General features: G+C 40.0%; 2 protein-coding genes and 2 non-coding genes across 5 annotated transcripts in view; all 4 read left to right on the top strand.

Moving 5' to 3' along the window:
• Nucleotides 1-1,219: 1,219 nt before the first annotated feature.
• LOC146388192 (plexin domain-containing protein 1-like) lies at nucleotides 1,220-15,898 on the top strand. 2 transcript variants are annotated; one of them, XM_084925338.1, is made up of 14 exons: nucleotides 1,220-1,651; nucleotides 10,571-10,737; nucleotides 11,020-11,163; nucleotides 13,839-13,908; nucleotides 14,007-14,129; nucleotides 14,221-14,339; nucleotides 14,441-14,540; nucleotides 14,616-14,711; nucleotides 14,800-14,881; nucleotides 14,948-15,008; nucleotides 15,101-15,221; nucleotides 15,314-15,349; nucleotides 15,422-15,579; nucleotides 15,686-15,898. In XM_084925338.1, the coding sequence occupies exons 1-14, from the start codon at nucleotides 1,573-1,575 to the stop codon at nucleotides 15,797-15,799; spliced, it is 1,470 nt and encodes a 489-aa protein (XP_084781464.1). In that variant the 5' UTR covers nucleotides 1,220-1,572; the 3' UTR covers nucleotides 15,800-15,898. The 2 variants fall into 2 exon arrangements, with proteins under 2 accessions (XP_084781464.1, XP_084781463.1); XM_084925337.1 differs by having other exon boundaries at nucleotides 15,416-15,579.
• Nucleotides 11,368-11,439, top strand: trnac-gca (transfer RNA cysteine (anticodon GCA)). Its single transcript has one exon. It is a non-coding gene; the product is annotated as a tRNA-Cys (tRNA).
• On the top strand, nucleotides 13,094-13,165 carry trnac-gca (transfer RNA cysteine (anticodon GCA)). The gene has a single exon. It is a non-coding gene; the product is annotated as a tRNA-Cys (tRNA).
• An 848-nt stretch (nucleotides 15,899-16,746) lies between the features above and the next one.
• The window catches only part of lasp1 (LIM and SH3 protein 1), a 34,650-nt gene continuing 25,229 nt past the window's right edge, over nucleotides 16,747-26,167 (top strand). Inside the window, exon 1 of the mRNA XM_084925339.1 lies at nucleotides 16,747-17,075. Within this exon, the coding sequence (XP_084781465.1) occupies nucleotides 17,007-17,075 (69 nt within the window). The 5' untranslated portion in view covers nucleotides 16,747-17,006. The remainder of the gene's footprint in view (nucleotides 17,076-26,167) is intronic.

Raw genomic sequence — 26,167 nt, 5'->3', positions numbered from 1 at the left:
ACATTATAGCCTATAGACTGGATCAGGTGACCCTGAGCTATCCAGTCATGCATCTTTATCCTCAGGCTGCTGTGAGACTCTCCATGATGCACATACCTTTTCACTCCCAATGCTTTTATTTTGCACTGCTGCAGTCATTAACTTTTGTAGTTGTCCTGTTTGTTATTCCTGGTTTCTCTGTGCTCTTCTTTTCTCTTGTCTCTGTCAATTCACCCCTAACCAGTGCCTGGTTCTGCCAGAGATTTCTTCCTGTTAAAAGGGAGTTCTTCCTTCTCATTGTTGCCAAGTGCTTGCTCATAGGAAATTCTGTAATTGTTAAGATTTCCCTCTATTATTATTAATAATAAAGCTATTTTTAGTATTATTATTAATGAAACCGTTGCTGTGATTTGGCACTATACAAATGAAATTGAATTGAATCTTGCACACTTATTTTATTTTTTTCAAGGTGATATGTCAAAATGTCTTTTATGAAACATACCCATTGAGCTTGAAAGGTTCCTGTCTGAGGCTTCACTTTAGCTTTATCTGAAAGTCAGAAAATAAAAACAATAGCAATATTTTTAAAATGCACATGGGTATGTCAGCATTGTTTAAAGAGAGCCTATGAACCCAACATCCTAAGGGATGTTTAGCAGGCAGCAGTTCCTCTTTGCACGTAATTGCAGTAAGTTTCAAATAACAGGATACCCCTTGTGAATGCAGTAGGTTTTTAACCATTGTGAATATTATACACACCAACATTTTAATAGAGGAAAATTTGGAAGATGCATATTATCCGTTTATTTACTGTCCTCACATTGTCACTGTGTGAAAACTGCCACCTGCTGCTGTCATGCTGTATACTGTGTTTACGATCGGGATTATGAGACATGGTACTCATTATCTCTCCAGCTGTGAATCTAATAAACTCTCAGCTGTCATTTTCCCTGCCAAAGATTCCATGTTTGCTCGCATAGCAGATAGAGATAATTAAATAGAGAGGTGTTGGAGTGAACCGCATTACTTGCAAACTTTGCTTTTTGCCAGTTTGCATGTCATCTAAAGCAGGCCTTTTACAAAACCGCTGGAAATTAAACTCCTACAAAGAAAGTTTTGTGTGCCATGTGGGCTACGAAAGGTTAATGACGATGTTTAGGTTTTAGGTTTGGCATTGTTAGCATCATGATCGCCACGTCTAATCTGTCAGATTTCTGACCGTCCTCACAGCCCGTTTGGACAGACGGAGGCGCCATTCTGCTGCTGCCATTGTTGGTCTTACTTTTATTATTTCTCTGAATGATGCTGTGATTCCAGAGAACTTCACTGAGGAATGAGCAGAGTTGCTGTGTGGTTAATATAAACAGAAAGGAGGCAAACTCAAGGTCCAGACCTTTTGTGGACCCCAGCGAGCTGATCTCTGTGTCTTTGCAATCACCATGGCAGCAGGGGAACAACGTTGAGGAGGAGAGAAGGGGTGTAGTTACAAACAGGGTGGTGTGTGCCGGCAGTGAGATCGAGAGTGGAGAAAGAGGAGAAAAGAGGAGCAGAGACGAGGCTGTCATTTTTGCTTTTGTCTTTTTGAGGTCAAACATGTGTCTGAGGTTGGTGATGCTATTTCTCTGTCTCTCCCAAACACAGCTTGCTGAAGTTTGGGTTCAGCAGCAGACAGGTGAGTTTCGGTGTCTTTTTCATGCATCATCATTAATGCTTTTGTTTATTTTGCCTGATTTTGTCGCAAAGATGCTTAAGCCTGCAGGTGATTTTTCTCTGGCAGCTTCTCCATATATATATATATAAATTTGTTTTTAATCATTTGCTGTATGCTTTGAAGCCTGTGCACTGGTATTTATGATTAGCAATAACAGTAATTTTCCCATTTACTCTAAAGCTAAGCCATTCTTATTTACAGAATGTGTGTTTTTAAAATTTTTATCCTGATGTTGCACATGCGACTCTGCGTGTTAATTTAATTTGCTCTAAGCCACAGAACTTCAGTAGGAATCTTTATGGAGCAGCAAATGGGTATACCATGCCCTTTTCATTTTACACACAACAAGTGAATGAACTAGTTTACAATAAAGGGCACAATAAAAATACCCTCTTCCACAAGCATGCGACAGAGTCTAAACAGCAACCCACAAACAGCCCGTCTCAGGTTAAAATTAGATTTAGACTTGTTTTTCTTCTTGCATCCCTGCAAGTTTGGCACAACTTTTTACGAGCCTGCTGCATGGACGACGTGAGTCTATCGTTTGCATTTCCATCGCGAGATATACAAGTATGTCGAGTAGTGGTTGGGAAACATGTTAGCTGATTTGAGAGTCTGAATGGTTAGTCTCTGGAAACTCCCTTCTTGCATCCCAGCTCATCCTTTCAGCGATTCCTGAGCTAAAACAGCTGTCTGAGAAAGAGATATGATATAAACTGAAAATTGGTCAGTACTTTTTCTTCCTCGGGATAGAGCTCATCAGAAAGCTTATTTCATTAAAACAGCGGAAAGTTTGAGAGTTCTTCTGCATCATAGTGTTGCGAAGGAGGGACTCCATGTTCTTGCAACATTAGGGGTCAACTGTCTCTGTTGATCTAGCATAATCCTCCTTATTGGTTCTTATCTGCACTGCCACTCAACATTATATACAGTTCAACCTTTTTAAAAAATGACTTTGGCCCGAAAGCCATCAACATCATCTGAACCAGACTGTAAAAACACAGGCCTGAGCTGAAAAGAACCGTGCACCCAGAAATGACCTCAGTGTTTGGCCTCCAATCATTTGTCCTGCTGAGAAGTTTGCTTAACAAATAGCCTGAAGTTAATCCAGGCATTTTGGAGCAAAGTATAAAAAAAATATTACAAGAAAGAGAAACAAAGTGACGGATTGTTTTCTAAGACTGAGCCACAGATAGGATGTTATTGTCTGCGGGCCCTTATTTTATAAAAGTCATGTGTAATGTCACTGGCGATAGCAAAACATGGATGCGTTTTAGGAAAGTGGCAAGAACAAAAACAGCCATCTGCCAACAGCTGAGCAACTATGAATTATGTAGTTATTTAGAGAAGGCTTTGTATATGAAATAGCTGCGGTCTGAGCTTTGTCTCCTTAATTCATTTCTTTTATCTGAAAATGAAAAGCAGAAATAATGTTTTGGTGTCTTGAACGCAGAGATTTTGTTTCTCCATAGCAGAAGAAAAGTGAGGTAATCAGTACATTTGTTTTCTTAACAAAGACTTGTCTCTTGTCTTTAAAGGCTCAACATGAAATTTGTTGCACCCTCTTGGGGTTATTGTTTGACATGTTTTATATTCTGGGTGTTATTTTTAAAGGACGTTCCTCTAAAATCATTAAACTATTGCAGCAGCATGCCAGCACATGAGAGCGGGTCCACTTATCAGCTATCTCATTAGAACTGGGAGACTTCAAGTTTAATATGTGCTTTCTATTGAAACTGCACTTCTACAATTCAGACACGCTCCTTGAAATGAACCAGGGGACGTTTGGTGCTTCATGCCAAATCCTTCAGCCTCTGCACAGGAAGGGTGTGTCCTCTCAGACCACTGAGCTGACCACTTGCAGAAAAAGGCAGCTAAATGTTGTGGTTTGGTAGCTCCTAAAAGAGTGGGCAGAGATCAGTTTTCATTCCAAAACATCTGCCTATTTAGTGCAGGGGGGGGGAGGTTTCTCTTTCACCTCATGAGGCTTTTGGTTATCCTTTATCTTATTCTTTTAAACTTTAACCCAGCAAACAAACCTTTTTTTAAATAATCAAGTTAGATCAAACTCCATCTATATACGTGACCAGTTGTGGCTTCCTTCTTTAATATCTTTTTATCCAAACTCGGTGCAAATGTTAATTTTCTCAGGTATTACCTTCTAACCAGGGAATCACCCGAAACTTCACAAAGCCAGAAAGACGCACAAAACAAATCTCGATGCACAGTCACTGCTCAATCCTCTCTCTGTTGCACCTCCTTTCTTGTGTGGGTCTTTTCGTGAAGTAATAACATTTATATGCTAGGTTTCCATTCATTTTCTAAAATGTTTGGCCATATGTTTAAACATTTTAACGAAAGGCTCAAAATTTTTAGAATCAGCCTAACTTTAGTCTAAACAGTTTTTATAGCTATATCTTGCAATTCCAAAGACAATTCCAGTGTTACAAATTAGTTCAAGTGAATCTTGAAATTAAATCTCAAAGCATGACTGAAAAGGGGGTTTCTATTTTCTTCCACTACACAATCTATTCCAAGAAATGCTGTTAGACACCAAGCAGACTGGACTGCATTATGCAGTTTCAGCTCACTTGCAGAGTCTGACTCAAATCTCACTGCTTTGTCTGCCAGTAAATTCAATAAAATGCCTGGTGGGGGTCATGATGACCCAAGTAGATATTATAGCTTCATATTCAGTACATGCACTCCTCCCAGCTTTTGTTATACTAGAATATGTCCATCTGCTGCACTGCAGACATCATTTGTGCTCTTACCTCATAGATGCCACTACAGGGTGGATCTGGTGCTCAGCAATCACACGTCTAGGCGTAATATACAAGCTGCCACGAACACATTGACGCAGCACTTAATTGATTGAAAGGGTGGAGAGTAGCATAAATACAATGAGTTCCCTATGAGGTTAAAACATTTGAGCTGCCACTTTAGAAACTTGTTAAATGACACACTGTAGCTTTGGTGACTGTGGAAGACATCAGCATTATAACTGTGAATGCAGAGCGATGTTTAAAGCAGGCCTCACCAGTGTCCCACACAGTCTGAACTCTGGGGGTTTGGCAGGACAAAGCTGAGGGACCAGCAGGCCTGAGCTCTCCTCCCACACTCAAGACAGAAACGCAGGCATCAAACCAACATCAACTGACATTTCGCTGGCAAGAGAGGAGCTCCACTGGGTACTGGCACCCATTGAAACTCGGTTACGGAATTATGGCCAAATTGAAAATGTCTGAGTCAATATATAAATGTTGCTTTCCTGATGATTGTCTGATTTTTCTTTGCTGAGGCTTCTTTATGGAAAAGTGCAGCAAGAAAGGATTCAGATCTACTCTGTTAATTTTCTCATTAACAGAGTGGGGTGGGAGGTGTCTGCATGCAAGGGAGCCCTCCCATTGTCCTCAATTAGACTTGACAACATGAGCACAACAAGAGTTAAACAACACACATGGTGAACAGATTGAGTTCACTCTCCAGCTACATACACCCTTTCTGAGCTTTTGAAAACAGTAAAATCTGTACTGAAATTTCCAGGTAAATTACAATACACAGCCGTGATGTTAGACTGCATTATGGTATATTCAACTCAGGTGTGCAAGACTGAGTCACTGCAACAGGTGGCTTTAGCTTGCTTTTAAAACATGACTATCATTCTTTTCCATACCAACGCACTAGCAGTTTCTATTTTGATAACTAATACAAAAGATAGTGTAGGCTGCAGGTGGCTAGCCTGACTTAAGCTGAAACTAGTTTCTACTGCTGCAAAGAAAAATAAATGCATAGTATTGTCCCAGCTTCAATTCAATTAACGATGAAGCTGCAACATTTCAGCAGTTCAGCCGTGTTAACGTTTAAGATCTTCTCTGTCGCGTTAGCTCATGGATGAGTTAGCAGTACTTGCTAGGATTAGCGTGACCTGGAGAGCAAGCAGGTCCATATTACCTAAGTAACAACCTAAATTATGGCGTTTGAATGTTAGTTTAAGGAGTGTTTGAGCATAGGTTTCCCAGCCGGACCACTGCAGGTCCGGCAAGTTACCTTGCTCATTTTTAATCTGCTCAATTGCGAAGACTCCCTGCAAGAAGTCACCGGAGCAACAGAGACGAACTCTTCGCGGCAGCCGGGCTGACCACGGCAATACATTAACGGTGATTCTGAAAGGAAACTGAGCTTGACGGGGTGATTAAGTTGGCTTTTTTTTTTTATATAACCCGCGACCTTTCCAACGCTACTTGAAAAAAAATCACCTGTAGTTTGCTGAAAGCCCAAAACAGCAAACGTTACGTACAGGCGACGACCCTCATTTAGGGTTAGATGAGACACCCAGCAAAGAAATGGCACTGCCGGGGGTTTATATAGGCTGCTGCGTGACGTCATCGTCGTGTCCCGTAATCTAGGTAAAAATCCCGCAATCAACTGTCGTAAATAGAGCAATGACTGTAGACAGATGAATCCCCCTACGGTGGCCCCTAGAGACAAAGCACGTACAAACTCCAAAACACATGCAAACTCCAAAACACTTGCAAACTCCAAAACACATGCAAACTCCAAAACACTTGCAAACTCCAAAACACTTGCAAACTCCAAAACACATGCAAACTCCAAAACACTTGCAAACCCCAAAACACATGCAAACTCCAAAACACTTGCAAACTCCAAAACACATGCAAACTCCAAAACACTTGCAAACTCCAAAACACATGCAAACTCCAAAACACTTGCAAACCCCAAAACACTTGCAAACTCCAAAACACATGCAAATTCCAAAACACAACGGAAGTGCTCCAGGACGCTAGGGGCAGTGTTGAGCTTTTGTTACCTAGTAACTACACAAGCCAGGAAGTACCAATGAACGGATTTGGGCTGTATCCCAATTCAGGGTCTGCAGCCTTAAAGGCCGCATTTTAAGGCCGATTACGTCACAGCGACACGACGAAGGCTGTCCCGATTCAAAGGCTGCTCGAAATGCGGCCCTCAAATGCGTCCTTAATTTCCCTGAATTTTAAGGATGGGTCGGTGTAGCCTTCATGGCCCCAAATTTCCCAGATTTCATAGCGCAGCGGTGGTGTGGATAATTTTGCTGAAAAAAACGGCGGAAGCGGAGCCGCCGAAGAGTAAACTTTCTGAAGTAAGTACTGAATATTATGTCACTTATTTATGCGCAAATGTTTTTATAATGAAGAACATTAAAACATTACTGTTGGCCACATGTCGGGAAAGTTATGTGACATTAGCGATGTTTGTACTAACTTGGTTTTAAAGCCTTTACTTCAAAATATACGCCGTTCAATAGTTGACTTTAATCTTACAGAGAATGTGATGATTTTATGGATAATTAAAGTCAGTCATATATCCACAAACACAACAAGCTGAAAGTCAGTGATGCTGCTCGGTTTGCAGTCCTGAATATGACGGCACAAGCAGGATTCACTGCACTGTTAATGTTAGCTATGTTATATTGCTGCCTCTGTTCGGTGGTGTCCAGCCAAACGGACTTTAACGTGTGTTTGAACGAGCTGACGGTTCACTCGTTAAGCTGAAAGAAAGATGCTTTAATCACAGGAGTCACACATGTGTCCACTGTACCATCTGGGAACTCTTCTTGTTTCGTAATAACACAATCCTCCTTCTTTTGTGCTGTTTTGTAGCAGTCCTGCACTCTCTCTCTTTTTCTTTCTCTCTGATTGTGGAATAAAAGTATGAACGTTTATTTATAAGTTACACTTGTGTTTGAATCCTGCAGCTTATCACACATTTGATTTCCATGTGTGACAACTGCAAGTGTCCAGAGTGAGGACAGACTGAGGGACCCACTGCTGCACATCACCTGTGAGGCTTTGCACCCCTGATGATCCACCAGGACAAACTCAGCAGTGTGTGAGGAAGAGGAGGAGGAAGAGCCAGCAGCAGCTGACAGATGGAGAGAATAGACAGACTGTTCCCTGTTTTTGAAGGACTGCTAGGAAAGTTTAACATAACTAATTGTCTGTCCTGAATCAGTCTTATTAGGTAATGTTCAAATAATGTTATCATTCCAGTGTTTTCAGTGTGGGAGAAAGTACTCAAGGCCTTCAAGTTACACACTATGAAAGGCAGCCAAAAGTTTAATATTCAGAAACCTAAAGTATGTATCAGCAGCAGAATGGACCTAAAAATAAATGTTTGTTTCAGTTCTATGAAGCTTTGAGTATTTTGGATTAGTAGCACTGCTGTGTTTGTTGCATCATATTGCTGTAATTGTTTATATGCTTTACATATTCTGAGGTAAGTTGATCTATAGTGTTACATCATATTCTATAAGGATGTTATGTGTTTGTAGACTTTCTGCCCAGTTTGACCCATTTAGCAGAAGTCAGCCTGTTTAAGGCTCTGATATCTATTCTGTATGACTTAAAGCAGTTATGACATGGTCTGATTTTCTCACCCAATAAAGGAACATTCAATATATCAGCCTACTCTTCATTTTATCAGAAACAGTTATCACAGCTTGTACATTTTCTTTTTATAAATATATGTAAGCAATGAGCCAAATTTAGTAATGCCAACATACTGAAGGAACAACATTTGTCTCTTATATATGATACACCTATATATGCACTGTCAAAGATACTTGTCTTTGAGTGAAGATTTAAGGTGATGAGACATATAAATAACTGCAACTTGAATCTGTACTGAGGCTCAGTATTTGACACAGAATTCATGTTCACTGCTGTAATAGCTAATAATGATTAATATAATAACTATAATATTGGCCATATTATATTTACATTACCAAAGTGATATGACTTTAGTCTCATGAACAACATTAGCTAATTGTTATTTACTAACTAATCTTAAATGACTGTTCAGTACAGAAATGAAGCCCAAAAATCATGTTTTACTGTCCTGTGGTCTCAGCCTCAGATACTTATCAAATCACACAAAGCTCTTGTAGAAACAAACAAACAAATGAACAAAATATGTTCTCCTTCATTTCTGTCAAACCAAGTTGTATGACACGTTTCCAGCGGTTAGTATCATGGTTGCTAGGCAACCTGGGAAGCGCGACGGAGACTAGACCGTCCCATACAGACAAACTTGCAGTTTATTTTGCAAATCGAGCTCAACACTGCCCCTAGCGTCCTGGAGCACTTCCGTTGTGTTTTGGGGTTTGCATGTGTTTTGGAGTTTGCAAGTGTTTTGGAGTTTGCAAGTGTTTTGGAGTTTGCATGTGTTTTGGAGTTTGCAAGTGTTTTGGAGTTTGCATGTGTTTTGGAGTTTGCATGTGTTTTGGAGTTTGCATGTGTTTTGGAGTTTGTACGTGTTTTGGAGTTTGCACGTGTTTTGGAGTTTGCACATGTTTTGGAGTTTGCAAGTGTTTTGGAGTTTGCAAGTGTTTTGGAGTTTGCATGTGTTTTGGAGTTTGCAAGTGTTTTGGAGTTTGCATGTGTTTTGGAGTTTGCAAGTGTTTTGGAGTTTGCATGTGTTTTGGAGTTTGTACGTGTTTTGGAGTTTGCAAGTGTTTTGGAGTTTGCATGTGTTTTGGAGTTTGCACGTGTTTTGGAGTTTGCACATGTTTTGGAGTTTGCAAGTGTTTTGGAGTTTGCAAGTGTTTTGGAGTTTGCATGTGTTTTGGAGTTTGCAAGTGTTTTGGAGTTTGCATGTGTTTTGGAGTTTGCAAGTGTTTTGGAATTTGCATGTGTTTTGGAGTTTGTACGTGCTTTGTCTCTAGGGGCCACCGTACGAATCTATCTTTCCAGGTTTAATTTTTCAAGGCAGGAAAACTGGCAAAAAAAAACCCATATTGCACGAAAGGGTTTGCCCTTGATGTTATCCCCTAACTAAACAATGCAAGCTGATTCAAACCAGAATTGATTGACAAATGCCAGCAGGAAAACATTTAAATCACTTTATTTTGAAAAACTTGCTAGTCCACAACTGAAAATCATTAGATGGCACCTACAAAACACCAAGGGCAAGGTTAACAGTTAGGAGACCACTCTAGGATGCTGAAAACGCAGCAGTGTATTTTGACTAGGCCATAAAAGGAAAAGATTAAGACAGAGGAACTTAAATATAGGCCTAGAAATAATTTTGAGAACTTAGTAACATCTGTTAAGCATGATAGAAACACATGATTGATTGGGGGTCCTTTGGTAGCAAAGTGAACTATCTGAACTGCATAATGAAGCCAGTTTCCTCCTACAACAGGTAAATGGCAGGTGCAAACTATGCAAGGACTATTTAGAGCCTTTTTTTAATTGAATTGTATTTATTTATTTTTGCCATTATCTTTGAACTGATTCTTTAGAGCTGAGAGGAGACATTGTTCATTGTGTGGCTTCATGTGTAGACCTGCACTGGTTCCAGACGTTGTGCAAGGACAAAGATGTCCACAGGTTTACATCCAACTCTCAGTATAAACCTACCAGCAGACATGCATTTTCCACACTCCATAAGAAATTACAGGATGGTGTTAAAATAAACACCTAAAATTAACCAGGAATTTGTGGCTTGAAAGAAAGACAAGTTGTCAATTAAAACACCCAGAATTTTAAAACAAGTCCTACCTACCCCAGTTTGCTTACTACAGTATGGTTTTCTTTGTTTATAGGGTCTGACAGTTCTTTCCGAGCGTCAGTAAATATTATTTGTATCCAATTATTTTCATTCAACAAGGGCATTTAACTGACAAGGCTACAGCTGATACCGGCTTGGCTGACTGACTGAGCACTAAGCATGACCATAACACCTTCAGTCTGAATAAAAATGAAGTGTTTCATGTGCATTTTATTTTTGAAGGCAGTGAAATGAAACCAGCAGGTTTATAATCTGAAATGCATCCTGACTAGGGCAGCACTGTAAAATCATATGCATTATTTTGGACAGATGATTGGTACAGTGTGGTCCCACAGCACCACGAAGAGCCTAATGGAGGTGACAGCAATGCTTATAGAACCCTGAGGTCATCTTCGGGCCACACTAGAGTGAGCAGGGCAGTTCTGGGTGGAGGACTAAGCATCACCACCCTCCCAGACAACATGACACGTGTAGTGGTAAGTTATACACCACAGTCTTCCTTATTACTGTAATGGTTTGTGGCATTTAATATGTTCTTGGCTCTTACCTGGTTGTATTTGTTTTAGTTGGAGTTAAACACTGCCCTCTTTTGGAAAGAAACATTTACTCTTCTCTGCTTACACGGAGAAGCTGTGCCCAACACCTGAAATGTATTATTTAACCGTGTTCTCTGGGAACTTTTAATCCTTTTGTGACATACTCTGTCAACACACATCATGCTTTTAAAGCTCTAATCTCTTCTGTTTTCTGCATGGAAGGAGGATTCTGGCAAATATTACACATGGCGCATCTTTGGTCCGGAGGACCAACGTACTGAGAACCTGTGGATAGACATGAATGATGTCCGGCATGGTCAAGTCAGAGTCCATGGCATTCTGTCAAATTCATACAAACAGGCTGTGGTGAGTCTCACACACAGACATAAGGGAACTGTCTTACTTTCTGTTTCTTTCTTAACCCATAAAAAGCAATAATGAAGTGAAATTTTACAGAATTAAAAATTAAAATGATTTGAACCCTTGAATAGAATTTCTCCTGGTTTGTAGACTAAGTGGCTCACTACAACATTTCTTTACACCTGGTCTACAAAGTTGGTATTTGTGCATGGGGGTGTAGCTCAGTGGTAGAGTATTTGACTGCAGATCAAGAGGTCCCAAGTTCAAATCTGGGTGCCCCCTAAATATATATGCACTGCTTACTTTGTTAAGCTGAACTGCTTCTTTATTTCCATGTTCAAGACAACCTGCTGGAAGCAAACGGGTGACAGAAACAATACAATTCACGTGAGCTCTCCAAAATTGGGCAATAGAACATTTGAAAAAAAAATGCCTTTTTTTACTCCAACATTTGAATGGTATGATCAGGATTTGGCATTAACAACATCAAGGCATGAATCCTTTCTGCCTTGCCACTGCCAATATTCAGGCTGGTGGTGGTGTAATGGTGTGGGCGATATTTTCTTGGCACACCTTGGGCCCCTTACTACCAACTCCAACTGAGCATTATTTACATGAGTCACCTTGCATATTGTTGCTGACCATGTCTATCTCTTTTTGATCACAGTGCACCCTTTTCAAATGGTTGCTTCCAGCAGGATAACATGCCACAACATAGCTCAGATCAACTTAACCCTGTTTCTTGAACACAACAGCGAGTACCTCTGCAATCAACAGATTTAAATCCAATAGAATACCTTTGAGATCCAATAAATTTACAGCAACTGTGTGCTTTAATGACAATATGGTCCTTAATCTATGAGGACTGTTTCCAGCATCTTGTTGAAATTGTGCCACAAAGAATTAAAGCAGGCAAAGTGCTGAATCCAGGCAAAGCATTCATCACAGCACTAGCAAGCTGTACCTAACAAATTGGCCAGCAAGTGTCGCTTGCTCCAGATTTTTACTGTATTTTTTCCCCGTATTTCTTTTAAAACTGACAGTTTTGGTTCATCATCCAGCTGAAGTATAAAAATAATATGTTCCTGCAACCTGGCAAATACTTAATAATTCTACATTAATTAGAAATACCTGAAAATTTCCTTTAACATTTGATATGAGACCAAGCCAAGATGAAGTTCCCTCGTAAATATGTGGTTGCATGGAAGCTGAGGCACATTAACATATTGGTAAATGTGAGGAGCTGCAAAACTGACATATAATAATACACTTTAAATATAGAAAGGTGAAAACTACAAAGAGTGAAGACTGATGGTAAATGGTCTGTATTTGTATAGCGCTTTACTAGTCCCTAAGGACCCCAAAGCGCTTTACACATTCAGTCATCCACCCATTCACGCACACATTCACACACTGGTGGACTGATGGAAAAAACAGAACTGCAGCACTTTGCCACTGCAGATGTCCAGGTTATATATGGTGAAACAGCACTTGTTTCACTTCTCAGATCACATTGAAAATGTATACCTCTGTTAAGACAGAGTTGACAGCCATTTGGAAAGTCCCAAAACAGCTTAAGCGTGTTTTGATGTTGCTGCAACTAAAATTGAACATGATAATTTTTATATTTGGTTACAGCAGGATCATGTTCCCGCTCTTGATCCTAGTCATGATAAGTTTTAGGCATGAATTATAGTGTTTTGAATGTTAGTTGTTTAGAAGAATATCTGTTTTGGAAAGTTAACACCCAGCCAGTTCAACTGTCTGTACTTACAAAGCCAAGTTGTCGCTATAATTCAGCTAGTACACTGAAAAACAATTACATCAGACAGCATGCTGGGAAAATGTTAATCACAGACAGGCTGCTTCCAGTCACATGTCCAGATCCTGTACACCCAATGTGTTGTGATAAGACCAGTTGCTAAGCTCACGCATAGGGGGTATAGCTCAGTGGTAGAGCATTTGACTGCAGATCAAGAGGTCCCCGGTTCAAATCCGGGTGCCCCCTTATTTAGATTTTGGTCATGACAAACTGATGTAGTTCTTGTAAGATAACATACAGGATTTTCGTCACATTAGAAATACAGCTTGTTATAAAATTGAGTATTGTGCTCATTTACAGTTACATATTTTTATTATTGTACTCTATCAGAGAAGCTCAGCATGTTGCCCAGTTCAGAATGCTGCATATTTATCTTATATGATCTTTCATGTAGCCATGCAGCTCCTTTCCCATAAAGCCACTCTCCTTTTAGGCCATCATTTCTTCTGATTAGCTGCCCCTCATGTACAGCAAGTGGGTGTTGCTTCTGTGCTCATAGCTAGAGCTGTGTGCCTGAGATGACCATATTAAATTCTTATATTCCTTTGTTCTTTCTCATTCAAAGGAAGAAAAGTAGAAAAGACTGTGTGAAATGGAGCAGTCTGAAAGTCTTTTTAAAAAAGAAAGTAGAACAAATCTTTTTACTGAGAGATTTGTCCAAAACAAAGGTTTTCCCAGAGATTTTGAAGCTTCTTTGTACCATATAAGGAGCAGTTGGGGTGCTTTTAACTGCAGAATAACAAATCAAAACATGACAACAAAGAAATTTCTTCAATCTGTTTTTTTTTTTATGACAGATAAATCATTTTTTTTAATCTCTTCTTTTGTCTGTGTCTGTTTGAATCTTCTCTTTTTGCAGCGAGTTGCCCTGTCCTTTGACTTTCCTTTTTATGGACATTACCTGAGGCAGATTACCATAGCAACCGGAGGTACGTTTTGATTTTCTAACAGACGTTCAAGTGACCTTCTGCAGTGCAGTAAGTTGTACACAAGTCTTACATATCTTTTCCTTCTGGCCTTTTTCCAGGGTTTATCTTCACAGGGGACATTACTCACCGTATGCTGACTGCAACACAGTACATCGCCCCTTTAATGGCTAATTTCGACCCCAGCTACTCCAAAGAATCCACTGTGCAATACCTTGATAATGGTATAATACCATCTGACATTTGAACATGTCCTTGAGTATGAGATTGTCTGATCTTTCTGTTTGATTTCTATTTGGCTTTCATTATGTTCAGGTGAGGTCTTTGTGGTCCAGTGGGAGCATGTCAGAATCCCCGGCAAAGAGTCAGTCGGAGGTTTTACCTTTCAAGTTGCTCTTTACAAAACAGGAACCATCACTTTCAGCTACAGAGACGTGAGGAACATTTCTGCTCTGTGCTCTTACTGGCATTCTCAGATCAGGTCACTTGATCTTATTTTTGCAAGCATTAAGCGAAACTTCTTTGTCTTCACCAGATACCTCTGTCGGTAGACGTGATCAGTTCAGCTGAGCACCCAGTGAAAGCTGGGTTATCTGATGCCTTCATGGTCATGTCGCCGTCTTCTCAGTCAGCAGGTCAGCAATAATTGTGCACTACAATAAAGTGCTACCATAAAAAAACACATATAAATCATAATATTTCCATTTCAGATCTCCCACGGCAAATGATCTATGAGTACCATCGAGTTGAGATAGACGTTACAAAGATTACCAACTACTCTGCTGTTGAGTTCACTCCTTTGCCTAGTAAGTGAATATCTAAATCTCCAGAGATTTCTTTCCACATGCAAAGATTTAAAAATCAGCAGTGTTTTCCTTTTCTTTCCCTGTGCAGCCTGCCTTCTGCATGACAGCTGTGAGCTCTGCCTCTCAGCCAGCCAAACCTCTGGTTGTAGTTGGTGTCACGTACTGCAGAGGTGAGTGGGGAATTCTGCAAACTGACAGTGTTAGAAAAATAATCATTTAAATGTCTCCTGTTTTAGATGCTCAGACGGCATGGACAGACACAGACAAGAATGGCTGGATTATGCTTGTGCAGAAGAGGTATAGTTGGACTAAATATCAGTTTATTGTATTGTGTTGTCCATGTTTTAACATGTGTTTATCATTAATTGCACTGTCAACTGTATTGGCAGAGCCAAGGCGCAACATGTGAGGATTACTCCAGGAATGACAACTCCACTGGGGCCTCCATCACGCCAGAGATTGAGGACATTACCTCTCTGACTCCACGACAAAAGGGCTGTGACAGTGACGGTGAGAATATGGAACTAAACTCTGTGTGTTTGCTCAGTAAAAACGACAAACAGAATCTACAATGGGATAAGTATTTAAACTTTTACTTTCAGATGAATCTAAACATCAAGTTTTCAAGACTGGTAGTGGTGAGTACCACTTGTAGAAACTGGTAAGATTAGGTTTGGGAATGGATTCTTAAGAATTTGTCTTAGTTCCAGATGTAAAAACTGATTCTTCAACCAAGAGCGTTGGGTTTGCTAACACTGGCTGGATCGCTGGCTTAGCATCTGCCCTGGTGCTGCTCTTGGCCCTGATACTGGTATCTCTTTACATCAGCTACCATCCTTCTGCTGTATCACCACTTTACCTCATTCAGGTGAGTTCAAAACATATCCTATACATGTTCAGTCTGAGTCAAGCTGATGTTCATATTCTAAACAATGATAATAATATGAGTATTATTATTGCTTGATGCATTTCAGCGACGCAAGAGCTACTGGCCCTCCTTGAAGTTTCAAAAGCAAGAGTCTGGTTACACGGAAGTGGAAGGAGGCGGTCATGAAAAAGACAGCATTGTTGAAGCCGGGCCATGTTAAATCCATGTGAAGGGAATTATGGATCATGCATGTTGTGCAAATAACTACATCGCAAATTGAGTTCCAAATAAAGGATTAAAAGTCTTTTTTAAAAACATACCTTAAAGGGATGGTGCTGTTGTTGAACATTATTTAGAAATGTAAGGTTCCTCCACTGCATTACACTGTAAAATGCATGCCACTAAGCTGACATACATAAAATTTGCAGTTTTTTCATCAGATAAGCAAAGATATGAGAGAGTGAGCTTCACTTTCAGTTCCTGCTGCTCTTGATTGCGATTGTGATGCTTTTGAGTTCCACTTTTTTGTCTTGCTCAAATGTAACCCTATCATTTCCTGAACAGTACTCCCGCTTGAAATGCATGCTTTGTGGGGGGGGGAGGGAGATGCATGCTTTGTGGGGGGGGGAACTAAAGATTCTGCATTTTTCTTCTATGCTGTACATAAAATAAGTGTAAACAAATAGTCTAATGTTGCAGCTGGCTACACACATTAAATAATGTAGGCCGATACGCAGATACAGTGCAACTCTTTTGTCAGCAGATGTCACTCTAAACAAAAGGATCACATGAGCAGTGAAGTAGGGCATGTAGTGCAGTGAACGTGGCAGATGTGTAAAATTTGATGTGAGAAAACTGGACTGGTGAAGCACAAAAAAAGAAAAGATGATCGCACAAGTTTTTAATGCGAGCACAGATGGCGCAAATACAGTTAAGTTTGATATGCAAATACACAGGCGTCGATTGGACCTTCATACTGTTACAGAAAACTGAAATAATGTTGCTTCGTTTCCAAGTAAAACAGTGCTATAGTCCCAGTTAAATATATAAATGTACGAATGTTCTCGTTCCTTATTTTGTAGTAATATTTTTTCTTTTTCGGAAATAAAAACAAACATAAAAAAAAAACGGATCCTCCTACACAACCTCTTCCCTTTCTGCTCGGACACGCGCAGTCGAGGGAGGAAGAGAGGGGGGCGGCGGGAGCGCGCTTTCCGTCTCTGGTTAGTGGACTGACAGCCAGCTGTGCAGCTACAACGACAACAACCTCCTGGATTTCCTACATACAACTAGATTAGAGTTGGTCTGCTACTGCTTCTAATCATACATTATAGCTGTTTTTCGGAGCAAACACTCGACGGCACACAGCTACGACCAGTATCATCGGCGTTTTCTGTGCTAACTAGCTAGAAGAGCATTCCTCCAACATGAATCCGTTGTGTAGCAGATGTAATCTAGTCGTTTACCCCACGGAAAAAGTGAATTGTCTGGACAAGGTAAGAACCGAAACCTTCTCGTTTTCGTATCTTTCTTTCTTAAATTAATGCTGATACACTGCCGTGGAGTGGTGCAGTGACTCAACTTATTTCAGCACCCCAAAAACTACAAATTTCACATATTTTTGTGAATGAATCGAACACCCCAGCTGGACAGGTATTTCGCTAGCCTTGCAGGCTAACGGCTAACTCACGTCTGGAAGGCGGCGGCACAACAGTGCGTACACTAAAATCAAATTAAACCGCATTGTGGTATTGGTGGGTTATCTTAAGGGACCGGAATTTGTATTTTTGTCCCAAAGATGATAGCCTCAAGCTGTGGTACGGATTTACCCCAACCAGCACTTCACAGTGCTTCCGGAGAGCCATGTCTAGTCTAGGCCTGGCTCCAACCGCTGCTTTGACGAAACCTGACAATCAACGTTTTTAACCTCGATGGCAGACTTATTGTGTGTATTTAAAAATTATCTATTAACGCACGATTTATAAAGAGAACGGTATAGTCCCGTTGTCATATTTTTCGTGTCCACTGTTGTTGAAGACAACGTGGACTGATGTGGACGTGTCTGTGTCTAATTCACTGGCTAATCCAGGTCAGGGATGATTAGTCGATCAGCCTAGTTAGTTTTTAGGCAAAGTAGACGTATAATCTCATCAATTGTAGCCACAGTGGATCTGTCGAAGCTACCAATTTACACGGGAGCAACAACTGGTGTTAACATGGTGTTGCACGTCGTCTTCCTCTTTCCCTTTCAGCTTTGATGAGGCAAAGGTGTCCAGAATGTGTTGAATATTGCAGCAATCACTTCTAATGTAAATCTGTAAAGAGATATTGCACTCGCTGTGTTGATCAGGGTGGGGTCTGGTTGCTTGATATACGATCCATAGGTTATATTTGACCAAAGAAGGACCTGGGGCAAGTACCTAATTTGTCTAACGGAAGTCTGAATGGTCAATGAAAATCAATGCCTGTTGAGTTGTGTCTTATCTGTTGGGCTTAACAGATGGAAAAGGTGTAGAAAGACACATTCACAAAGCAGTTTATCTAAAGGAACATCAGCTCTGACTGGATACGTTACTGCTCTGCTTCACTGTTGTCTTCCCCAAGTGCCCTGTATTCAAATACATTTACGTCTTCCTGCATAAGCACCGTAGTACAAGTTATTTTAGCATGCTAGAAAACTAGTGTAAATGCAAGTCAAATTGCCTGAACTACAGCTTGAATGCAGGCTGTAATTCAGCCTGAAGGAGCGTGCATTCCAGCAGACAGACACTCCCGTAAAACGTGCTCTGTCAGTGGCCTGCTGTGCTATCTCCCTTCTCCGAACTGAGCACAGGAGTGTAACCCGCCGTCTGTCTTAGCTGCCATTCCACATCAGCGCACACCCCCTTTTAAACATGCCAAAACAACCTCCCTTTCCCCTTCTCCATGGGACACACACACATTGTCATTCTATTTTTGTTTTAAGCAGCAGAGTTGAAGATTTTTTTTCATGTACCAGGCTAGCTCAGGTGAATGCTCAGGGGCCTAAGGGCTCTGACACGTCTGTGTTTTTAATCTAAACCAAGTATCTTAACCTGACAAGCTTCTTCTTTTAATATCCCTCTTTTGAGAGGCTAAACCACATAGGCTTTTTTGTCTGACAGCTGCATTCCTGTATAGCGGGGTAGGGCCCCGCGGGCAGCCGAACACACGTAAAGACAGGAAGTGAATTTTAGTTCAAGCTCTTGTTGGTAACGGTTTTGCCTTGTCATTTGGCTTCCTTTGACTACCTAAAATGCTTGCTGGTAGTAATGAGACGAGATGCATATTTGGCTCTAGTGTCCGACTCATATCTAACAGAGTGGCTTTTTGTCGCTTGAGTTGAGGGCAGCTTTTGAACTGTAGCCAGTGAAACTTTTAACAAGGAAGTGTTTTTTTAAAAGCACAGGCTAATATGCAAATCACACTAGGTCCACTTTAAGTTGATATGCAGTTCTTGGATAAATAAAATTATTGGTGTGTTTTATTAAGCGATAGATTCAACACTTTAGCGGGAAGTGTGGATTTTCAAGTTAAACTGAGTATCTGTGCAGAGTCACAGAAACACTCAAACAAGCTTTGCAGGAGTGTCTGTGAATTTATCATTGCCGCATGCTGTCTGCATTTTGTATGACTGAAATATGCAAACTATTCCCACCCACAGGTGAAATGAAAGTCCTTGAACATCTTTAAGGGGGTTCATTAATAATTAACTGTGATGTATGTGTGGTTGTGTTCACAAACTAGCTGAACTGGTTAATTAGTTCTGCAGTTTAAAGCTTTTTCAAATGTATGTAAATATTATGAGAATGTGCGTTATGACGGCTTGTGTTTTATTAAGTATGTAAAACATGCACTACTTCGACATGTTTGGCTTGTGAGCCTGTTAGTTGGGTCAACATATTTTGATTGTTCTTTGGAATTTATTTGTTGAAGCATGTCAGACACAGCTTTTATGCAACCAGTTATCTCCCACATGGCATCAAGTTTAGTAGGTAAGTCTCAGCCTAACTCTGAACAAGCAGCCTTTTGACAGAAAGCCAGAAGAAATACAGATTAGCCAAAGCCAGATGGGAACTTTATTTATATGGAATGAAATGGGAAAACTTTTATGGAGCAAACAAAGAAGAAATAGCGTTGCATGTGCTTTATAAGTGCTTTTTATTTGTTATTTTATGTTTAAATGATTTCACATATTTAAACTGTGAGAATAGTGTTCTCGCAAACTGGGGAAAATGGAACAAATATCATGTCTTAATATTTGTACATGGCAATATATGATGCTATGCATATCTCTTTATTCATATAAGTAAATATAGACATGCAATACTGCAGTCACTCTAATTAAAACTGACATTTCATAGTTTGTTCTTAAAAGCAGGCAGTTTCCCAATGACACGTTTTGGTTTCTTTGAAGTGGGACTGTTTGAGGACCTGATCCACAGTCTGTGTGTTACCTACAATGATGGTTAGCGGCTCAGAAGCTAACCAACGCACTCCTGTGGATGGAGTCCACACCAAATTGCATTTATCCTCCTGAAAAATCAATACTGCTTTTATGTATGCTATATTTAGAAGTTTTTTACTGCTTTATCCACCATTAGACACCTCTTTCAAACGAGGAACTGAAGGCGCTGTGCTTGTAAAAGCGACCAGTCTCCATTGAAAAAACAGATCTACCACAGTCTCTGCTCAGTTAATGTTATAGTGTGACTTTAGTTTTTTAATAAGGTAACTTGAGTCCAAACTAATATGCTAAACATAAAAAATTACAGCAGTAGACCAACACCACCTGTTATCTGCTTGGAAGAACTGCTGTTTTCATCAACAATCTGGTCATTTCAAAAAAAGAGCAATTTCTTTCTTAATGTCTGGTTTATAACTTCGCATCTGACACATTTTGTTGCTCTCTAACCAATATTTTAGAGTTATGGCTAACTTGTGTCCCTTTTTTTTTTTTACTGTCATTGTTAACAATGTGGTTAGTCTGTAATTCCTCTGCTGTGGAACAATAGTGTCTAAGATGGGAGCTTCAGTTGTACTGCTCCCTTTCAATCCCTGGAAGTTGTTAGAAATCTGGTTAATGGTAATGTTGTTCAAATTGAGGTGCTTTGTACAGTTTATACTTAAGCGTGATATAAACTCTTCCTATGTACCGAGATGTGGTTTATAATTTATAAATTGCTCCTATTAAAAATCACAATAACAATTTTCTGGCTTGCAGAATAGTCTCCCTACTTCTAACATTAAACGCCTTACTGTTTGTAGGTTAGTCTTATGCAAATTTGTAATTCTGCAAAAGCTACACGATGTTGTGTAGGTTTAAAAAAAATCTTAAAGGTAAAGTAATGTCTGTATTTTCACTCTGTTATTCTTTCTCCAATTTTTGCTCCTTACCTTAGTTTCAGAGGAACCTGTCTGCTGCCTTTGCCTATATTTAGACAGATTATTTTGAGAGCTGATTCATGTTATCCAAATGTCACAAGAGTTGAGGACTCTGTGTAGCCACTGCCACCAGTCACATCTCTTTGATGACTCAGAGTCACAAACACACATTAAACTCACAATCACCTGAGGTGTTGACTCGACATCAAGTGGCCAGGTACTTCTGCTTGGTGTGAAGAAGCCAGTGCACATGTGGGGTTGGTTGTCCCAAACTATTACATGCTTATTTGTACCTGCACACATTTCGTGACTATAGGGGTTTACACCTTGATTCTTGGGCCACAATTTTTGTTCATATTTTTGATTTTCCTTTAGAAGGGATTGGGGAAAAAAGAGGGAAAAATAGTTTTCCCATACATCTGATGACTTGATCATGATTACATTCTGAACAAAAAAAAAACCAAGATTTCAGCTGCTTTTTGGTCAAATTATTGACCAAAATAATTTTAAAGGAATGCGAAGAAGTATGTTCTGGCTTTTTCCATATCAGCTCACCTGGGTTCTTCAGGTTCATGAATTTTCTTGAACCTAAAAAAAACATGGAAACCTCTGTTTATGGTACATAGCAAAATTCAAAAAGAATACCTGGCCATGTGATTTTCAGCATTTTTGAGATTAGTTTCTTGTGAACATTAGCCAACATATATTGTTTATTTTTGTCTGCACCAAGGGACAACATTGATAAATTCCTGCATGTATTCAAATAGATAAATGCCACTAAGTGTTTTACAAAAATCTAAATGACCTATCTAAGAATCTTAGGTTAGAGAAAGTTAATGATATACAAATGTCTGCTGCAGGAAATTAAAAACTAGTGTAAATAAGTATTATTAATGAAAGCATCTTTTTTCTTATAATATAAATGTGTTCTTCTAATATAAATGTAAATAACCTTTTACCCTCAGCAAATCACACAAAATTTCGCACATTTCACATGATTAGAGAGTTTATATGCAGATTATTTACACTTAAGCAGAAGTGTTTTGGCATTTCTTATCAACTCTGTCTCTTGTCTTTTCTGTAGTTTTGTTTCCCACACAGAAATATGTGTATGTTACACATTACAGTCTGGTGTAGTTTGAAAAGTTAATAGCATACTGGGGCATAGCCTGTCAAATCACAGTCTGCCTGCTGGACAGCAGCAATGCTCTGGGCCTGGGTGAAAATTAATGGTATCAGTTGGGCTAATAATTAACCTGCCTACATTAATTAGTTAGTTTCCTATAATAGCACCAGCCAGATGTGTGAACTTTGTCTTTAGGCATGTGCTATCTTGTGGAAGACTAATCATTCACACTCGCAGAGCTGCCGTGCACTGTGGTGTGTGGTGTGTTGGTTTTGGCCACTGTTGGAGACAAACAGCCCTCACAGCATGTTTCAAACTATACCACTTCCCAAATTGTCTGTACTGAAGTTTAATTTCTGGATATTTAGCCATAGGTAGGGAAATATTTCATTATGGTACCAGGAGACATCCTTGGGTGCACTAAATTCCTCTCATGTCTAATATGGTGATTAACAGAGGACGGAAACATGCATATCCACTTAATGTGGAACATAGATAGTAATGAAACTGTTTTTGTGTTAAAGTGATAATGAGACTGTCAATTAATCAAATGGGAAAGTAACACCAGCCAAGCTTTTGAAAATGTGTCTGCTTTAGTGTCACTTAGGAGGTGCCCAAATGGTGTTTCCAACCAATATTTCTATTGAAATCTATTGAAAGCAGTCATTTGGTTTTGTGTTTTGGTTTACTATTGGACCATGGTGAGTGAGTAATCTGCCCTAATTATGTGCTAAATGTGAAATCAGAAGTGGTTGGCACAACAGGCCTGGGGTATTTTAATGCTTTAAGCTGGGCACTTCTATCAGAATATTTTTAGTATGTTATAGTATGCATCTGGTCAGACTCTCAGTAAGTTTCCTCCTGATTTGTCTGCATAGACTGTGTGTTTAAAGGGTTACTGACCTTCCATACATCTACATGGGATTTTACTTGGTCCATTTGTATTTGACTCTTACTGAGAGGAAGCTGTGAGACTGAATGAACATCTCGGCTCTTGGCTCGATCGTTGGGTCCACGCTGACACAAATACATCATGCATTAACACATATAACCTACATACAGTAATACACACATCCACTGACAGGGTTAATTCTCACGCACACACAGACACAGGCGTACATACACAACTGCCCTTGAGCTGTGCTGATGCAGGGAGACGGAGCATTTTTTTTAAATGGTGTTTTATTTCTAGGGCTCTAGTTCTGCAGTGTCCTCATTTTACATCTGACTACCAGATCCTGTCTTGGCACCCAAGAGCCAGGTTTTCCTGGAGCTGGACAGGGCTAACTGCAGGATGACCTCGCTAACACATGGCTGGAATGTTTCTCTCATTCACATATTTTTGTTTGTCCATTTCTTTCTGACTGCCACCTACTCATCTTTTCATAGATAGGTGATAGCAGTTTTTCTTGGTGGTGTTAAAGAAGGCAGGGTAGAGTTGAGGGTTCACCCATGGTGCTATGTGCATGTATGGGTTTTTGCAAAAGGGATGTTATCAGTTGCCTCCCAGTGAGTCTTTAATCCTGCTGTTCAATGCCACTACCATTACCAACACTAGTCCTTGTTCAGCAAGCGTGACATAGCAGTACCTGAAGCAGTTTTGCACCTGCTGCAGTTTCTTGTTTAGAGTAGCTCTCCAGGTCATGTAAAAAGCTGCAGTCCAGCATGGTGGAGATGGAGGTTGGTGTACTAGTGTGGAGAGCCACTGGTCACCCAGCAGATAGGGAAGGCCTTGGTTTAGCTGGTTAGGACCAGGGATGACCATGATACTTAAGTTGTAAAACATTATAATATTTTCACCTCAGTATTTATCTACTTTTTGTCTAAAATACAAATGTTCTTTTAACCAGTGTCTGGTTGGATGCACATTACCAAAAGAATACAGGAATTAAACTTCGACGCAGTGTTTTTGTGACATGATAAATACGCCATTCACAGAGAACCTACCAGGCTCTACCTTTGAATGTATGTCAGTAGTCTTTAAACCCACAAAAACAGTGTTGCACTGTATTGTCAGGGATAGATTTCTAGAAACAAAACAAATCCTGTTTTCCTTGCTTTTCTAACAATACCACTGAAACTTAGTCAGCTCAGGCATGATGTCACTCCCAATTCTGACATTTGACTTCAGAGGAAATAAAAAAACTCAGCAGTAAGAGAGAACTTAATCCAGCATGAAATGTACCAGGTAACGTTATCATGCTCCAAATCTGCCTTTGGGATAGTTGGGGAACTTCGAAGTTAAATAGTTGTGGAAGAATATCAACTAGTATTTTTTTTTTTTAATGCATAAAATGCCCAGCCACAGTTCGCAGGTGACACATTTCCAAATAAAGAGGGGGTTTTCCACTAGTAAATCAATCACTTTGTTCTCTCAGATAGATGAAAAAAAATAACCAAACACACTTGGAGGAGTGTCATTGTAACTAGGTGAACTGCCCAAGTAAAGTCAATATATAAAGAGTGTGTTCATATACCATACCATTACTCAGAATGTTCAGATTACACTAAGATGAGTGGCTGATATTTGCATTGTATCACACATTGGTGTTGAGTGACCACAATGATGTCATCTATGGCCACTGCTATGCCTAAAGATATGTCTGCTGTGGGCAGTAGGCTAAATGCATACTAAGCACTTAAAGTGTCATTGGTGGTCCTTTACTCTGTCCATGATGTTTAGGCTATAAATTTGAATATTTAGATCTTGCTGGAGTTGTATAATTTCCCCTCTTCAAAAGGCTTTGTTTCCTCGGTGTATTTCGGCACCTTTTTAGAGTCTCCTGCTAGTGATTAGTTCAGTTGAAGAGACTGTTTGCTTTGAACTGCCTGAGTAGGGTGTCTGCCACCCGAGAGGGTCATGCTGTCCAAGCAAAGGTCTTGGTTGATGAGGGTTGCCATGGTGGAATCTGGGTTAGCAGGTTGGGCAAGACTTAGGGATAGTTTGCTAAACAGATGAGTTCAGCAAACTTGTTCTCAAGGTCAATATTTAGTCTAGGAAACAACGGGAGTATCAAGGTCCATGCTCAGCTCACGTGTGTGACTCAACAGAATTTTCATTTACACTTGTCTATTTAGGCTCCACATGGATAATTTATTACTAGTTTATTATTAAAGAATTGGGGGATTTTGGAAGGGATAATGATAGAGACTAATTAATAGTGACTATGATACTGGGCTACTGCGTTGGAAGTAGATCAACCTGCAAAGATGGCTGCCAGCACAGCTGCAGATCAGCTGAAGCTATAGGAAATGGAATCTGCTTACAGTATGCTGTTGTTTGTGAAGGGATTTGCCATTGCAGTTCTAGACAGAAGAAGGAAGAGCAGGAAAAAGTAACATGTGTCCATCTGCAGCTCCCCCAGGCTTCAGCTGGGTTGTAGTGGGATAAAGAGTTTGCATTCGAAGGCTTGGCACAGTGTGTTTGGCTGTGGATCACAGCTCCGCTGAGGAGAGCCGAGGCCTGATTTCCACTGTGTGCTGCTTCTTTTGTATGCCTCAGTACAGTATTGCTTACCCTCAGCTACAAACACCCATGCCAAACACATTCATACACTTGCTTGTTGTCAGTACACACCTCTCTGGGTGGGCTGTTAACATCCAGACAGAACAAAAGTTGATCTCAAAATCAACCTGAAGCCATATCTTTTGATTTGATAATTTCTGAAGCCTCCATTGTGCTGCATGTTTCCATTCATAATAGTGCCAGGATTGCATTGTTGATCTACAGCGTACATATGCAATAACCCTCAACATCATAGTGATTTATTCCAAGCACCCTGTAACACATCAAATTGCACTGCACACAACAGAACCTGATGTTGTATTTCCATATGCTTCTGTGGTTTTATCCTCTGCTTTGAATCATCTTTTCCTTGTTGTTTGTTTGGAAGACTAGTGTTTAGTGTATGGGCAGTTGGTGTAGAAAGTGATAAAGAGTAGGTGAAAGAAAGAGAGGGAGGGCAAAGTGCCTCAAGGCCATGTTAATAAGGACTCACTCTTTCTCTCTCACCCTCTCTTTATGTCTCTGCACTCCTCCCTTCATTCCCTTGATGATAG

The sequence above is a fragment of the Perissodus microlepis genome, chromosome 4 (genome assembly GCF_051167445.1).
Source record: "Perissodus microlepis isolate ML-2025 ecotype Zambia chromosome 4, ASM5116744v1, whole genome shotgun sequence".
NCBI classification, from domain to species: domain Eukaryota; kingdom Metazoa; phylum Chordata; class Actinopteri; order Cichliformes; family Cichlidae; genus Perissodus; species Perissodus microlepis.
Note: the sequence above shows the minus strand (reverse complement) of the source record. Positions and strands in the feature narration are given on the sequence as shown.

Bases quoted from the DNA above. Each gene is read 5' to 3' on its own strand.
- LOC146388192 (XM_084925337.1), top strand. From the start codon at position 1,573: ATGTGTCTGAGGTTGGTGATGCTATTTCTCTGTCTCTCCCAAACACAG. The intron at 1,652-10,570 runs GTGAGTTTCGGT...TATTTTGGACAG, and splicing joins TTGGGTTCAGCAGCAGACAG to ATGATTGGTACAGTGTGGTC. The intron at 14,130-14,220 runs GTATAATACCAT...CATTATGTTCAG, and splicing joins TGTGCAATACCTTGATAATG to GTGAGGTCTTTGTGGTCCAG.